The sequence below is a fragment of the Sparus aurata genome, chromosome 19, assembly GCF_900880675.1.
Source record: "Sparus aurata chromosome 19, fSpaAur1.1, whole genome shotgun sequence".
NCBI lineage: Eukaryota > Metazoa > Chordata > Actinopteri > Spariformes > Sparidae > Sparus > Sparus aurata.
The window spans coordinates 19479460-19498089 of record NC_044205.1 but is presented as its reverse complement, the minus strand read 5'-3'; the positions used below and the strand labels follow the sequence as shown (position 1 = coordinate 19498089).

At 39.6% G+C, this 18630-nt stretch overlaps 1 protein-coding gene across 5 annotated transcripts in view; it reads left to right on the top strand.

The window, feature by feature from the left end:
- The window catches only part of pou6f2 (POU class 6 homeobox 2), an 81918-nt gene that overhangs the window by 17368 nt on the left and 45920 nt on the right, over positions 1-18630 (top strand). For all 5 annotated transcript variants that reach the window (XM_030398654.1, XM_030398652.1, XM_030398655.1 and 2 more), the window contains 2 exons: positions 4237-4334; positions 11395-11614. In XM_030398654.1, the coding sequence (XP_030254514.1) occupies positions 4237-4334; positions 11395-11614 (318 nt within the window). The remainder of the gene's footprint in view (positions 1-4236; positions 4335-11394; positions 11615-18630) is intronic.

Genomic DNA, 18630 nt, shown 5'->3' with positions numbered 1-18630 from the left:
CGATAAATGCGTTAACGTTACAGATATTTGCAAGGGGGATGAAGCTTTCTAAGTTATTGTGAAATGATGCAATGAAAGGCATCAAAGAATCGTTATCCAGACAGTCTCCCACACTGTTTATCAGAGAGAATGCATTATTCACAACCAATAACTACAGTCATGAGCCATACTGTTTGGAGCCTATTGATGATGTTATAAAGTATCATTCCTTCATTATAGCTGAATATCTTAATATAGCTAATTGGCTTTATTATGATGATAACTAGACAGTTCACTGGGGTTAAAGCCGTACAGTAGCACTGCTGGGTTTATTATTGTTACCAGTCTGGCAGCTGTGTTTGAGATTGTGCGAAAGTTTGAGTCGCTGTAACTGAAAAACTGTTGTAAGACAGAAAATACTTTAATTTGATAACATCCAAAGTCAGAATTAAGTGAGCTACTGTGCCTCTAATTAAATGTAGTATTATAAAAGTGTTATATGGCTTCATGATATTGCCTTCTCAAAAATGAATGTGAAAATATACAGCACATGATGATGATATTGTGCTGTATCTGCAGCTTTATATTGTCTCTAAGTCTTTCCTGTATGCTCAGATTGATCTTAATTCCAGATACCAAGTGCACAGGGTGGGGCTGTGCACAATGTGATCCATAATGGGTGAAATAATTGGTGAAAAGAGACTGGCTTGTCAAAATATCTACTGTGTTGCGAGGTTGATAAGCGAGAGGATGTGGACTTAACGCTGAGAAGCAGGGCCAGCCAGCCAGCCAGCCAGAGGTAGAGACCAGCTCGAAAAGCAGGCTTCCCCTTGGGCTTTCACATCAGCCATCAAATGCTGGAGGTTTCTTAGGTCATGCCATTCACCAATTATTTGGATTTTATGTAAAGATGAAATGATTTTACTTGGCGGAAGGGAGTTTTAAAATGTAATGCATAAATATACTTGACAGGCAATGAGATCTTGCTGGCAAGGCTATTCAGTAGAACGTTTTGTATGAAGCTTTTATAAAAGGACTAGAAACCACTGCATGCCTTGTATGTTTAACAGGAAAAAAGCCTATTCATCCTTGAATAAAAAGACACAATACACCAGGGCTCTATTTTTTATTTAAAAGCTGCGATATTCCATTTAAGAAAATCGATCTTAGAGTGGAAATGTGATTACTTTTTTTTTTTTTTAATTCATTGTGCAGCTTAACAAGGTCGTGTGGCCTTCAAACGCATTTCTACATGGTTGGCTTGACTTCATCTACAAAATCCACTTTATTCAGGGGCAGAGCTGTTTTATGAAGGAAACAGTACTTTTATTAAGATGTTTTATTTGGGTTTTCATACCATACACTCAAAAGGAAATCATGCTTATTAAATTACAGATGGCACATAACCTTTTTGTAGGATGATCACATTGATGTTTTTTTTAATAAATAAGTGAGCTGTATTGCCTCCTTTGTAGGCCACTTAAAATCAACCATTTTCTTTTATTGTGTCTCTCCTCAGAAGTGACTGCTGTTGTTAACACAACATTATGGTGAATGAGTCTGTATTTGTGACTAGATAAATGACCAACAAAGCAAAATTATGAAACTTTTTTTTATCTTAAAATAAAAGTTTCAAAATCATTTTGATGGTACAGTGTCTTGTCATAGGGTGAATGGTGTCTCCGTCTTATCCGCACCACCCCCATCACTTGTTTTGCACTATGTAACTTCAGTGAAAGGGTCGGATCACAGCATTACATACATGTTTACTTCAAGATACAAGTTTCCAAAATATAATATTGTTATAACAAAATGAGTTTTGTTTTTAGTAAGCACCTATATAACATCTTATAAACCGTGGGGTATGCCAAATCGAACAAAATGCTGTAAGTCAAAACATTCTTACAAAGTATTGATCTCAGAAATAATCTCATTGAAGACCTTATAGAAGTCTCACAACACAAGTCGACAAAATTCCCATATCACCAGATTTTGATTCCAATGTTGCTCACTCCTGAGTGGTTCATGAATACGTGTGACATCACCTTATTCCAAATGAGCTCCGCCCGCAAAAAAACAGTGACGCGAGCACAGACAAAAACAAAAAACACAGAAATATCGCTCAATATTAAAACAGTTTCAACTTTGACAGAAGATGTGTAAATGAAGGCCCCCATCACGTACGATACGATATGATCAATACGATACAAAATTATTGTCAGTTTACTCAATTTATCTTGCATCCTCAGGTAGTTCCTCTCAAGAAGTTTGCACATAAATTGGACATTCCGTCACATATATGGCACATAAAAGCACATCAAACAAATAAGCAATAGGATAGACTGATGAATAAATGAATTCCTCAGCGTGTTGCATATAAATGGAGGGACTCTCAGTCGCCTATTGGAGGACCAAAGTTAGTTTTCTCTGTGTAGAACATGCAGTGGAAATAGAAAATCAGTTTTAATGGCCTTTAAAAATTATATGAGGCCCTTTAGAAAAAAACTCAACTCTCTTTCAGTTATTAATATAAACCACATTATTATGGAGATTCAATTTATACTCAGTCCATGCTTGCACGTTTATGTTTATAAATAATTTTAAACATAACATAATCACATTGACTGGTTATGATCTGCCGAAGAAAACAGTTTGCTTCCTTCAAACTCAAGACTCAATTAGAGCAGAAAGTCCAAGGAGGAAGCTTCCACCGTAGTACTGATGATGCTTTGTCTACAAAATGTAGTCTAACACAAAAATACACACAAAAAAAGACAACCCGATAGAAAAGTCTCTAAAGAAAATGCTTAAATACCTCGGGTAACTGCTTGAAGGTCAATCAATATGGGTTGAGGCTTATGTTGTAAAACATGCCAGTTGGCATCAATAGAAGGCTTGAAGTTGTCATTGGAACAGAGATGAATGAGCGATGAATCAGTGAGTGGATATTAACCACCATATTGACAGCCAGTCAGTTATGGAACAAGGGTACTTCTTTATTATAACAAGTAGCTTGACCACTAGAGCTTCACCTTCACAAACGTATTCCAAAGGGATTCATCTTCTAAACCATCATTAAAACTCTCTTTTTTGAAGAAAATCGATGTGAGTTTGCCTCGTATACTGTACCTTTGTTTCCAAAGTGTTTGTCATTTTGTTTTGTATTGGTTTTAGAGTTTGAACAATTATAAATTCAACTTGTTATTGCGAAAGTGTTAAACTCTTACCCAGCATATTTATCTATTTTCTTGTCGAAATTGTTGTTACAGTTAGTACTGTATGAGCCGCAATCACCTAACAAATAACACTTTAGTTTAATGAAGCGACTTGTTTGTAGACGTCACATCTTATTTAGAAAAACACCTTGTTTTAAAGTTTTTTGTATTTGTTTTTAAAGTGGCATTTTTTGTCCATGTTCGTTGTTGTTTTAGTCAAAGTTTGTGCACAGTTTTCTTCCCTTTAGTAAACTGAAAAGAAAACTGAATTTTTTAGTCAGGTGGGAATGCATTTCTCTTCAGGAAAGTCGTTTTGGTGAAAGACATCTAAGTGACACTTCATTTTTCTGGCAGTTCTTTCTGCAAGATTTACTCATCTTTGCAGTCCTTTGTGTCAACAGTGAGGGTTCCTGCGAACTCGATATCATCGAGGTCAAAGGGTGAGGGTCAAGGCAACCTCTCCGACCTTTTTCGAGCAGTCCACACTCGTTGCGCTGCTGAGAGATGCTGTGAGATAGGGATGGCTATGATGTCCAATCGTCAGTGTCTTTTATTTTCCCTGCAGCCATCAGCAAGCTTATTATCATGTCCCTGTCTGCTGTGCTCCACTCTGCCCTCATAGCAAACAGGTCTAATTGTGTCTCGTAGCTGCAGGCTCACAGCGGAGGGGGGGGAGTGGGTTTAGATGAGTGATACTCAGTGATGTAAATGGCTGAATAATATGGCCCCAACGTTTGTGGTGGAGCTCTATCTCTCAGCGGTAATCTAGGCCATCGGGGACCCGCCAGTATGCATCATCCCCCATCAATGAGCCTCTCTGCTGGTTGGTAATTTATTCAGTGCTACAGTGGTTATTGATAAAGCACTTAAATACAAATTCCCGTTCTTACACAACTGCCCTCCTCTGCGCTGTGCGAATCTGTGTTGTAATATCACATCATGGTCTGTGTTGTGTGTTTATCTACTCGTATTGTCTGTGTTGTTCTAAGGTGGGCTCTTTGTTCTCTTTTTCTTCCTGCTGTTCTGCCTGTTGCTCTCTCAGGAGCTCGTGACGGTTCAGTCCAGTCTGACGCCAGCAGCAGTCCCTCTGAGCAGAGCCAACTGGGCCAGTCCCACCCAGGATATCCAATGGGTCCACAGGTGAGTGAAGGGATCAGCAATGACAAACTGAGGCTAAACTCAAAACACTCTATCTGTTAATGAATGATGACGTGAACACTTGAAGTCAGCTCATATTTTGGTGTTTTAAGAAGTTGAAGTTATTTAAGAAGTTCAGATAAAAGAGTTGTAAAGCCTGTACAGGGCTCCAGAGTGCGACTACTTTGGTCGAACATGTGCCCAAAAATTTGTCAACTTATAATTTTCATTTGTCCTAACGGCGCACCTGACATTCAGCAGGGGAGATTAAATATTTTTTATTTTATCATTATTATTATTATAATTTATTGTTGTGTGTGGTGTCATTCAAACAGAGAAAAGCACTTCTACCTGCACCTTTATTCCTGTTCACAATCTTTACATAAGGCATTAGGAGATTCAAATAAAGTGTTTTATTGGATGCATCCAAATTATGCGCTGGAAAACCAAAATGAAAATGTGAGGCGCACCAGTATAAAAAGTTTGTCCGGAGCTCTGCGGTATTCTTGGTGGAGTAGTTAGCCTTCTTGTCATTAAACTTACAGAGAGCTGGAGAAACTTAACATAAAAGTTTAAAAAAAACGGCATAAATAAAATGTTAGGGGTTTGAACTCTTGAACCGGGTCGTCTCAAACAGCAGTGTCAGGCATGTGTGGCTAAAATTGTGACATATTAGAGAAAAAAGTGCCTGCACACTAACCTAAGTGTACATCAGTAAAGTAGAATTTATTAAGATGTAAAAAGAATCAACTTATCTCATGATTTATGCAGGTTGTTTGCCAGCCAATTAAAAGACCCGGAAAACTTTAAGCCAGAGTTAAATGAAATTCAAGTTAGATTATCACTGCTTATTTAATATATATATATATATATATATAAAATGTATGATTACTATTATCATTAATATGTATTAATAGTTTATCACTCAAATACTAATCTGCTTCATGATTGACTGGGTATGGTTGTATCAGATTGGACTGACAGTAATCAAACAACCAACTAATTAAAATATTGCATAAGTCCTGCGTTGAAGTACGTGACTTCACCTTTTTCCAAATGAGCCCTGCCTGCTCAAATGTGAAATAACCCAAACTATAATAACTTTGCCAGAAAACAGTATGTGTGTGGAGAATCCCATTAGTCATAGGAGGAAGCTGATTTAGAAAATAATTGTTCCAGCCCTTTAAGTCTCTAGAATTACAAAGTCTGTTAATAATAAATTTTTTCATATTTTGTACGTATAATAAATCAGTTCTTTTTGCATCTGAAGTTTCTAGTTTTTCCTATGAAAATACTGATTAGGGTTGGGCGATATGAGCTTGAAATAATATCTTGATACTTTTAGATAATATCACAATACACAATATATAACTAAGTGTTTTTAAATCTCCTTAAAAGCAATTTATGAATGCTAGCACTAGGTGAAAAAAATCAAATACCTAACATTTTTGACCAAATACCTCGATATCAATACTGGGTAATGTGATGTAGGGATGCCTGTTGGTACTTGCACACAATGTTGACACAATGAGATTGCTGATAAATAATCAGTAATGTGGATATAATGACTGAATGGGTAAAGGCAAGTATTAGAACCAGTTACACTGTAGTACATCCATAGACCGGAGGCAGCCTTTCATTGGCTCTAAGTTCAGAAAAAAACTGCTGTCTGCTTTAAAAAATTACTGTGAAACATTAAACAGACTGAGGCGAAGAGCTGCCAGCCTCATCAGGTTTCAACAACCTTGTCTACACCTAGAGGAGTCGGGAATGAAGGGTACACCAGACATAAAGGTGTAACACTTAAATAAGGTCCAGTGATAAAACGTTTTTGCAAAGTAGGTCAAAATATGACTGCAAAGTCAAAATGCCTGTGTGTCAGACTGTCTTTAGGCAGGTAGTGTAGGGAGGTGTGAAATTCACAATATTTTCTATTCTGAGCAGTACACCCTGTTTGGTTTAACGGTAGCAGTGTTGTATCGTAACCATCAGTATGACACTGTAATGATGATAAATGATTGCACAAATTGGCGCCAGTTGCAAGAGAAGTCAGAGGAGGACTGAGTTCTCTAATTGGCTTAAGCATCCTTCTTTTTGATGATGATGGGTCTGGTGCCGTCCACGTTCTCCTCTTTGTGTTTGGTGTGGGCTCCGTCACAGCTGCTCTTTTCTCACTTGATGACCGTTGTTACTCGTGTACACAACAAAACCCTGAAAGAAAATAAACTGAATCAGCACACTAAGATTACAGCCATAATGAGATAACTGTCAAGGTCAAGATTTCATGAGTTTCAGTAATAAAATCATTAATTTAGATTTGTTACATTCATATTCTTTTAGTGCTTATGGTTAGTGAAATACAAAACATAATGCTCCCTCACAGATTGTCACACCATGAATATACCAGCTAAAATGTGAAATCCTAAAGTATTTTGTCATCACACATCATCTACAGACGTAATTGAGTTGTGGCGCTAATGAGCTGACAATACAGGCCGTGTCAAAACAAGCAGGGGAGCAAAGAGCCCGAGCCCGCAGCCCTGTTAATAGCTCAATCAGGAATTGTCCTATCTGATCAGATTTATTGGCCTGGTGGCTCGGCGATGTTTAATGAACATCTATCTCATTAGTGTTGCTCAATGTCACCACTCAACACACACAAGCACACACTGAGAGCGTCAGGTTTCCTCCACCCTCTTTAATAAGGCCATTCTGCCGGCACTCAGTGTTACTCAATGACAGTCAATCCTCATCAGGATAAACAAAAGAGGAAACATGAGAGGAGGAGAGCCGTTCAGTTTTGTCGGGCAGGTTTGTAGGGTGAGAAATCCCCAGTGAAGGAGTCAATCTGCTGCAAGTGGAGATAAAGAATGAGCTTAATTAAAAGCACTTTTCTGATTACAGGTACCTTCGGCAGTCAAAACCGCTTTTTTGGTAATAGATAAGAAATAAGCACAAAAGGGAAAGCATCTCGAGCAGGCAGCAGTTAGAGTCTGAGCCTCAGCAGGCGGCTCTCAACAGTCACCATCTAATATATTAATGCTGTCAGTACAGTCTCTGTGAAGCTAACACTTTTCAGAAACAAAGGCGCTCCGCATGCCATACCCAATTCTCTTGTTCCAGGATCAATATGTTTTGATAGATTCTCGCTCCAGAGCCGGATATTGTTCGAACAACCATTATCCGATGGTAGTTTACCCAACATGAATCCACCTTCCTTCTGTTTCCCACTCGCAGTTAGGATGACAAAAGTCTGCTATCTGGGTGATTATGGGCAATTTCTCAGTGCCAGAGCTGCCAAGCAGATAGAAGGGCCTATTCTCCCCTGATGGGCAGAGAGGCTGGGTACCACATCCAGTCCTGAGTTGGGCTGCTTCCCCATCCGCAGCCCAACACACACCCAGTCTGTGCGTCCGTGTGGCCCCTAGGAGACCACTTCTCAACACGCAGCTGTCAGGCCTGCCAAGCACTGTACAGCAGCATTCCAACAGCACCTATGGAGAGGAGGAGTGAGAGTACGAGGCGAGAAGGCAGAAGGTGAACTGCTTGTAAATCTGGATGACTGATGCTGGGGATTCTCGTAGTAAAAGTGTGCTGTGTGGCTGCAAAGTTGAGCTCATTATGTCCATGCTAAATGTATTCTTATCTCTGATTGTGACGTGTGCACGTACGGTGTTCTCACCTCAGATGAAGATCATAATCAGTGTTAAACTGGCACAACAAACAGCCTAAAGACTGAGAGCACTTGCATGCTTTAAAACAAAAATCTCCAAAGTGCTTTCTCTCTGTAGCTGCCTGTGTTCCTAACAGCTGCCTGTTTCTCCAAAGCTGCCTGTAATGATAAATAAATCAGGGCTACATCTGATAATTGCAGAATTGTCTTTTAATGTTATTCCCTTATATGTGAGGCCGTCTTTGCTGTCAAGCCTGGCAATCTCATTTTGTTTGACTCCGAGATGAAATGTTCAAAGAGTGTCTTTGATTATACGCTGCTTCGATTCAAGATTACATTTAGTTTAAAATGCGAGATTAAACATATGTCACTTGCAGCTAACAAACGGGCTGCCTTTGTTGTGGTCCTTTGAGGATTCTTTGAACTCCCGAATTATTAATTCATTTTTTAACGTTAATGGCAAATGTCATTTTGAATGCTCTCAGAAGCGTCAGATTTTGTCATTTGTTATGCACTGTTGTTGCGTATCAAAGCAAATGTTGAGAAAGACGAATCCTATACCGTGTGTGTGATTACTTCTGCCAGCAACAGTCACCTCGCTGTGTGTTTTTATTCTTTTAACACCGTAGAAACACAGACAGGTATTCGTTTGTCTCTCAGTGCAGATATTTCATCCTGAGATCTCGCCGTGCTTTGTGGCTTTAAACCCGCATGACCCCGTACCTCCTAAACTGTGATCACATGTATGTCGGAGCGGGTGCAGGCGTTCTGCACCATGCAGGGTTATCACAGTGACACGCCTGTCACCCAGGAGTACCAGGCTCGGGGAGTATGGTGGGGTCTTCGCACCAGTCAGCCCGCTCTGCATCCTGTGCAAGCTGCAGACACACCATGCAAAACAGAAGCAGATAGCTGACAATTGGAGTTAAAGGCTTGTGAACGTAAGTCACAGTGGAGGAGTCAACACAGTGCAGCCAGGCTTACCTAGCAACATCTAAAGGCTGCTTCGCTGTGGACACAACACAAGCTGACAATGTACTTTTATTATTTTATCCCAAACAATACCATGTTTAAACAGTAATACTGTTGGATTTTGCAGCATCCCCAGTATCTCCTGTCTCGTGCCTCCTGTGTAAATTCAGTTTGACATGCTCAAACGCTGACGTAATTTGAAAAAAAGGTTTTATCAGAATGAATGAAATTTAAGATGTCATCCCATTGTATTCATGGAGATTTCAGCCACGGTGCAAACCTTCCCACTTGTGGCTCAGAGCTCTCGATGAAAAATGTGTTGGTGTATTTCCAAACCCACTTCTTCGGAAAATACATTTGAAGAGATCTTCTACTGTGTAAAATATCTCAGAGCGATACGTCTGATAACATATCTTTCCCTCTATGGATACGACTGCACAGATTCCACTTTAACTAATATGAATGAATGGATACATGAAGAACGGGAGTGATGTGTTATATCACTCATCAAAAGGGTGAAGTACTGCTACTTTTTTTCTTTTCAAAAAGCACTGTGTATTTCAGGCACATTTCTGTGGTACCAGAGATTTGTTCAATGGGATGAAACATAAATCGCTCTGCATCTCCGTGAAAGAAAAATTCTCAGCTCTTTCACAAAGATTGGATTTGATCTCTGTCAGTACCAACGGCAGTGTGTTTTGACTGTTAGTCTGTGACATAGCGAAGAACAAAATTAATCTGCAAACAGCTGCATTCATCAAAACACATTTATTAGTGATACAGTCACTTTGGTCACATCTGCGTTACTGCCTTACCCGTCTTAATTAAGCATCAAAGGGTATAAAAACAGTGTATAGTCATAATCTTAATTTGAAAATATATCTCTCAGATCACTAAAGTAATAACAGGCACTAATGTAAAGTTAGATTTATTGACTACAGATGAATATTATCATGTTATTGTTCTCCAAAATAATGGAGTTGATGATTTTCAACGAGCTGTAATTATAACCCATTTTACAAATATGAAACGTTTGTCTATGTAATACTTACTTAACTGCAATAAAGCATTGTTGAGTGCTTTCAATGATATCATTATTTTACGTGATTTTTGATATATTTTCCAATTTGTGATATAAACTGTTAATATCATGATGATGATTAATCCAGCATTGTAGCCATGGTTTTGAAAAAGATATTACTGTAATCCATTACATAATATTGTATATTCATTAAAGATACTTGTAAAAAATTTGACAAATTTTTTAAAGGGAAAACTTTATATCTAATATTTACATTTAAAGATGTCTAAAATGAGTAGACCTTGGTTTTATATTGTGTTAAATTATATACTTAGATTATCCAAACTTTTTTGGACCAAACATGTCCAAATTCAGATAAATCAATCAGTTTATTATAGGTAAGGTTTTGTTTCATTTAGATGCCTGTCACTATAACTTACTTGAGAGAGTGAGGAAGGAAATCGGTGAACAGGGCTTAACGTGACATACAACTTTTAAACATTACCTCATCTATGAACGTTTCTGCTTTGACTCACCTCGGATAGATTTTCATCAGCGAGGAAGACAACAACTCACCCACTATTTAGGTCTTTTGTTTTGATTGACAGACCCCTAGTGGCAGAAATTACACGCAGTGCATTTAAAGTCACAGAGAAACAGATGTTGGAGCATATTAAGCTTCTTTAACTCAAATATACATTGTTCAGTCTGCCCTAACGTCACATGGTTGATAACAATCCCAGCCTGAAGACATCTACATGCCAGTAATGAGTTATAGTCGCGACTCCACCTGCTCCCCTCGAGAAATGACATGTTTTTTACTTACAAATGATGTATATGCCTTATGAAACAGTATATGTGGGCTGGCTTTAGTTACGAGTAGGGTTTAAAAAATGTAATTCATAAGTTGTGATTGGATCGTGAAAAACTTGGTGTGGCTCAGTGAAAAGAAGCTGAACAGTGCGAGGCTGTAGAGGGAGCTGCAGACCTCCACACACACCATGCTGTTAGAACACATGCACCACCGACTGTACTGCTTTGCTAGCTACCCACACCAGCTGTCGGTCAAGTGTGTTTTTGTTGGGTGGAGTTAGCTAGTCGCCCCAACAAATTATTAAACCTCTACAAATTAAAGAGTGATCACAGTCATCAAAAATATTTATACGTTTTACAGGAAGAGAAAAGAGACGCATTTTGATAAAACAATATTAAACATGTAACAATAAAGATAAATGAGCCAATAAAACCCTAACCCTAAGTACAAAGAACTAGAGTTTGAAGTATTTTTTTCATTTAACTGTGTCTTTAGGTTGGGTATTAAGATAACGGTAAATAATTTACTTTATATAGTTTTGTAATGCTATGCATGTATGTTTTGTGTTTTGTGTCTGCTGCAGTCTCTCCTGGTGGCCCAGCAGCTTGCCAACGCAGTCGGTGGCGTGATGTCCGGGGCGGCGCCAGGCATGAACCAGCCCATCCTCATCCCCTTCAACGCAGGCGGACATCTGGGCGGGCAGCAGGGCCTCGTCCTCTCCCTGCCCACAGCCAACATCCAGAGCCTGGTGGCTGCTGCTGCTGCAGGGGGCATCATGACGCTCCCCCTCCAGAACCTGCAAGGTAAGAAACAGGGCCAAGTATACACAAAGCTACAGAAAAACTCCTTCCTTTGACAAAACAGGGTCAACATGATATCACAGTAAGAAAGTCGAGAGTAATTCAGCTACTGCAGGAAGCTGATAGATGTTCTAAAAAGACATTGGTCTCTTGCTCACGTAACACTTTTTACACACGATGATTTATTGAACATGAGACACAAGGAGCTATAAGGAATAAATACAAGAAATATTGATCCCGACAAGAGTTTGTTATATGTTCACTGTATGACACCGAACAGTTCTGTTTTTTTCTTTGAGAAAAATGCTTTACAAAGCTTCCGAGCAGGTAGGAATCCTTCAGGGGTTTGTATCCCAAAAAGCCGCTATCCTCAACTTGCCCAGAGGAACAACCATATTAATTACAGGTCAACGTTTTGCAGTGCAGCGCAAAAGCACTTTATGCCTCTTTCCTGTGCATATGAGTGCACTGTACTTCACTTTTTTATCTCTTTTCCACCTCATCTGTCCATCCACATGGCTGTACTTATCCTTGCCTTTTAAACTTTAATGCCCAAGTGTTCTCTTTTGATCATAGTTGTAAATGGTTTTCATTTTAATGTTTAAAACATTGTCTCTTTTATACCATTAGATTGAGGGATGGATGGGGAAACCGTCTGTCATGAATCTTGGATGAGAGAGCCGCACTAATGTAAAAAGATGCCAGGCTACATGTAAAGCAGTGTGTTTTTAGGAACAAGATTACAATAATGTCAGTGCAGCACAAAGTGCAGGGAAGGATCCCTTCATGTGAGGAAATGGATGGACAGAAGGCCTGAGTGAGGAAATGTGGAGGTAGAAGCCTAATGGACACAAACATGCATAAATAACAGCAGCCATCGCTGTGGGCAGAGCTTTTAATAAACCCGCATCTATCCAGTGAGCCCTTCAATGTATCCATCAGTAGTGGACGATAATGGGCCCAGCAGGCCCATCTGACTCACACTTCAACAGATCTTCCTCCTGGTGCGTGAGGGACAACCCAGAGGCTTCAGTGATCTGATGAACTGATCGACAAACACATTGTCAGGGTGTCAGAACGCCAAAACAAACACCTCTCAGTCATCCTTATTGTCCACTGCTAAATAAACCAACAGACAGTCTGGAATCCAGTGTCCTGATAAAATTCCCCATCCATGAGAGATAGTGAAAAAAAAAAAACTGTTGTGGAGAAATGCCGCTGTGGCAGATCTTATTTTAAGCGTGTGGACTGACAGACTGCCTGTTCGCACGTCCTCTTATCTGAAGGGGATGCATTGAAGGGACCTCCATGGAGAGAAAGTGACACAAGTCACGAGTGAAGCTAAATGTCTTGACTGTGTCCGGGCCCCTCTGGCCACGCGACGCTCCTCCACTCTCCCCTGTCTGAGTTCATCACAGCTCCGCTGAATGAGGCCTGCTGGCACAGCACCTCTGTCAGACAACTGCAACTCTAGCCTCTGCCCCAGCATCCCCCTCACTTCCCCACCCTGCCCCTCTGGGTCTCCAGGCCTGATTAATCACACATATAATACAGCGCCGCGCTGTCGCCGGGGAGCAGTCAGCTCATTTCACGACCTCAGGAGCAAGTGTGCTTTACAGCACACGCTGCTAGCTAATTATCGTCAGATCAGACACAAGACAACTGTGCGGCTCAGTAATGAGACTCCAGGAGGAGCCCAGCCAATGGCTGTATTTAAATGTAATGAGGCGGCTAATGACCAACTAATAAGGCTGTTTGTCTTGGGGAATGGCCGGTTAAGGGTGAAGGAATTGTATTCTATTAGACTGCAAAGCAGCATGCTTATAGTCTGTTATAGTCTTTGTAAGAATCCAGTGTTTAATACGTTGTATGATACAAAAAGTTTTTTCAGTCCAGTTTCTTTTTGCATTTTTTACGTTTTCATATTCAGCTTTAATGAGAGTGACAAAATGAAAAAGAAAATCAGGACAAACAGTAACAACAGCATGTTTGATCACATGTTTTGATCATACTAATTAAAAGCTGGCTCTGTAAGAATGTTGACAGACTGCTGGACTGCTGTGAGCTTTAGGAGGGCAGCTCCCTCAGACTGTGATGAATAACTATCACTGTAATAGGGTTGTGCTATAAAGTAGGAGCGGTTGCTTAAATAAAACTGAGCAGCATCTTGTGGCAGACTCAGTAAACACAGGCACCAGTGTAACTGGTTATTTGTCAGAATGATTTATGCCTGCAAACATGCAGTAAAAACAAATTCCCAATGAAACTAAACAAGGGAGAAAGTTATCTTTTGTGACAGAGTGCACACAATTCTAGCTGACTTCACAGAGGCAAAAAGTAGGTTGGGTCATGCTAGAGGTCTGTAAATATGACAGCTCATAAGAATAGAAAAAAAGAAATCATACAAGATTTTCACAGTTTCAGATATGAGTAAAAACCTGACTGATGCAGACAAAACATCTGCAGGTTTTTATTGTTAGAATGATGCTCACTTTCTGCTGCATTTTTAATAGGTTTGGATTTCACATGATTTTATAACAAGCAAAGCATGATTACCATACTTGTAAAACTAGTTGTATCAAAGCACTGTACATGTAATGCCCAATGGGAGGAAGCAGAACAAAGTCTCATCTATCTACTCCTCTTCTCTATGACTCACTCAAAGGTAATGCAAGAAGCTAGTTTACTGGAGCTCTTTCATATTAATAAGCACATCCCATCTTATTTGCTCTCAGCAGAAAGCCAGGCAGCGCTTCACATCAGAGAAGCGAGTTCTAATGCTGAGGTGAGAGCATTGTTCCTCTGTACTCGTCCGCAGGAAACACAAAACAGCACTCAAGCTTCCTGATAAAGGTCGACATCCCACTCACCTGCAGTAATGAGACCCGGTGTCAATGCCAATCAAAGGCTTGTCTGCCGTTTTGATGAAAATGCTCAGCGGTGTCGTTCGCAGGTTGCCGGTGTTGGCGTGATACAAATTAGGGAAATCACCGTGCTCATTACAGCACCAAAGGGTGGGCTCCTGGGGGAAGAGCCAAATGTTTCCACACTAGTTAGACATGTCAGACTGCATCTTTTCTGCCTCAGCTGACTGCTGCTCCTTTAAGAGGTTAGATCACCGGGCCGGGCCACTGACTTAACCTCTGTCTGCTGTGGGAATGCCTCTGTGTCCCTTTACCCATTATTTTATTGGAGCCGGAGAATTCCAAGCATCCTTTTTGGGCTTGTTATGGCCACACTAGTTGCTCATTGTGGGCTTCTTTCTCTCATGTGTGCATTGTCGGATCATTTTGGGATAAGAAAAGAAATAAGCTATTGTTTGTGCGCACACTGAGCCAGTAGAGGAGTGTATTAAGAGGACCCAGTGCAAGCAGTCCACATTTCCTCACATCAACATCTGCCATTTTAACACAATAGAGGCCAAACCCATCCCTTCTCCCTCATCGCTGTTTAATTTGAAGTGTTCTCAAGCAGTATGTATTCCACGTCGTCCTTTAATGATTTAACTTTGCTGTGGTTGTAAGATGACTCGCAGGGGAGAGAGCTGCATTAAATAAATAACAGTGATAAAATGTAGACCTCATACATTTCAAAGCTAATGCAACTAGCGGTGCAATAGGAGCAGCTGCACACAGTCCTGGAGCGGTAATTTGATTGATTTGTTGTGACAGCAGCCAAATAATTGAGAGTGAGAGGTGCTGCTGGAGATGAAGCGCAGGCAGAAGCAGGTTCGCCAGGCAGTCCCAGCAGATATGGCACCCGGGTTCTCATCTCTGCCATTGATATCTGCCAGTGGTTTATTGTTTGTCTTCAATAAGCAGCTTGGAAACGTGCAAGGTTACTGCCTTTGTGACAGTTTGGCGACGGGGAAAAAAAAAAAATCACCAATCAAAATGTACAGAGGAGCGATGAGAGGGCTAGAATCAAACAAGCAGATTTAAACTCATGCGCAGGTTTACTGTACAAGCACATATGAGCTCACAGACACTCCCACGAGACTCATGAATTATACTCTGATGTCTTGTTTTGAAGCTGAGATGTAAGTAAATTTTACCCCCTGGTGTTTCACTTGTTGCAGACATGCTGATGATTTGTTCTGAATTCATGTTACATATTTTTCATAATTGCACACAAATAACTACAAAGCACAAATGATGCACAGCGTATTTGAATACAATGTATGTCGTGTTCTTTCAATGCATGTATCTTCGGGCTGGACGATGAAGCTACAATCTGATACACAATATGCATCTCAATCTTTATTTCATGACAAATTCCCTAGATATTGATATTGAGACAATTTTGTTGGGATAACTACTGGTGCTTTCACACAGTATTAAAACAATGAGATTTTTTATAAAGAATCATCAGTAATGTGGATATAATGACTAAGCAGGCAAAGGCAAGATTTAGAACAAGTGAAAATGACATCACTTTACTGTAAAGAAGCCTTTAAAACCAGTAAAGAAGTCAACATTTATACCTTATCATGGTATAATGATATTCAAAATCTAAGACGATATTTAATCTCAATAGTCTGATAATACGTTATTGATATATTTCCCAACCATAATGCATCCACAGTGGGGATGGGATGGTGAAAGATTTTACTGTAGATCACAATGAAAAAATAGACTCTCAATAAGTTGATTGTGGTGAATTTTCATCACTGGAATAAACATGAATGGAGATAATTATAAATAACCTTGCATGAATGACTTAAAATGCCGTCTAGCTCGTTTATCTGCAGTCTTATCTTGTTTTCCTGATTTATTTTGAATTGTCTTATCCTGTCACCATGGCTGAAGGCATGGCTTGCACATTGCATCCGCTACAAAACAAGTTAAATCAGATTTCAAACTAAAAAAACGACAGGGAGATGAAGACCTTATGATTTATTATTTCTTATTTAAGATTTTTTGTTTGGTTGAGGGTGATCAGACCAGACTGAAAAATCTGGGACAGGCTCGAATTACAAGCAGTTGCTCAAAATCTTTTCCTAATTGTCCCATAAATTTGAATAAACCGGAGTTGTGATTAGCTATTAAAACATGAAATACTGATTGTCGTGAAACAATTTTTTGGTGTCACACTTCAGCCGGCTCTGCATTGACTGTACAGCAGTTTGTATCCTACCTGACTTATAGACGTTGTTTGTTTCTTGGCTGTGTACAGTAGTGCCACATTTAAAAAAAACAGCTACTGTGAGGGTGATGTTATGACATAGTTGAATAAAAAAAAAAAGAATAATTGAGGGAAATTAAACCATCCATCACTGACATGAATCCCGGTGTCCTAATGACAGACAGCTGAATTCATGAATAAAAATGATTTTAGCGTTGAGTTTTGACTGATGTTTTTTAACTGATCATTGCCATCGTGACCACATGACCACGCCCACCCCCAAACTCCCCTGTCCCAGATTTCATCCATTCCCATCTGGTCACCTTAGTTTGACTGTTTTTCACTAATTAAATATGCATGTACTCTCTGTGATGAAATCAAAATATTTTCTTTTCTAACAAAATGTAAGGTTAAAGGTGATTCCACTTTGTTTTAGTACAATTACATTTTTGATAAATGATTATCAGTAATGTGGATATGATGACTATGTGGGTAAAGAGAAGTTTTAGAACAAGTAGAACAGTCTGTTCAGGAAAAGAAAACCCTGTAAAGAAGACAGGAATAGACAACACTTATGCCATATCACAATATAACAATATCAAAAAACACAATATATCTTAAATTATATTATGATGAATATATTATGACAATATATTTCCCTTCCCTTAAGTATTTCAGGAGATTTTTATGTTTTCTGTCTGGTAAGATGCTGTTGTGTTGTTTGTCTTAACCTTCTGGCTCTTGACTTGTGTTTTGTTTCTGTGGATGGTGGCAGTGTCACTCTGGCTCAGCCATGCCACAGGACAGCACGATGCCAGAGCCTGAAATAGAAAGAAAGAAAAGAAAAAAGCAAGGGAAAGGGCGGAGGATGAGTCTTTATGGCAGTGTGTAGGAGGACAATAATATTGTTAATCAGATGTGGCTGAGTCTGCTCCTCCACAGCAAACCCTGACATCTGCCCTCACTGGTAAACATTGAGGGAGGCTTTTTGCAAACCTCCTGCCATAAACACACATACAAGAGAGTCTGTGGACATGACACACTGTGTCTGTCTGCACTGTGTATGCACGGGGTGTATTTAAATGAGTTTTATAGTAGAGGTGTAGTAGGAGAGGATAGGGCTCTGAAGTCTGAATCTCATTAAGACACATTTTCAAATTAGCTTCCAATTATGAATAAGGAACATGCAAAATGATTCCGTTTTAATCCAACTGTTTTCTATTCCCTTGGCTCCTGAGCTGTAACATATTAACTTCTCCCCAGTGTAATTACTAGAGAAACATGCATGCAACTAAATTAACCATTCAACATTAAAGTTATGTGGATATTTTGTAATAAAACCTCTATTACCTGAACCTGAAATGGTCTGTACCCTGATATCCTTAATCAACATTCAGTATTTTAGTTGCATTTATTGATTAGATACTACCAACAATTGTGCATATTCAATAAAGGTCATCGTTTCATCATCACATAATCAGACTATTGTTCCTGATCACAAGTCTAGGAGAGGAGTGAATCTGATATGAATTACAACACGTAACAGTGTATTGTTTTCATGATATTTCAACGCTTGTAAAATGCTTCCAGTAAATGCCTTGACCACTTGGCCCCGAAGTTGTTTTGTAGGAATTACATCTCACTTTTTTCCCCTCTCCTCTCCAACCCGGCTGCTTCCGAAAGATTTGCCAAAGGTCTGCCATATTGCTGAGGCGCAATTCAGAAGCTTTCAGCAACAATCTGTAGTCAAGCATTTTAAATGAAAATTGATTTGTGATTTACATGGTCAGTGAGGGGAAAATGAACTTATGAAATGTTGTAAATGAAATATTAGACAAGGTGCAGTGGGAGAGAGCAGACAGAGATGGTAATCTTGTGGAACTGGAATTCCCGCC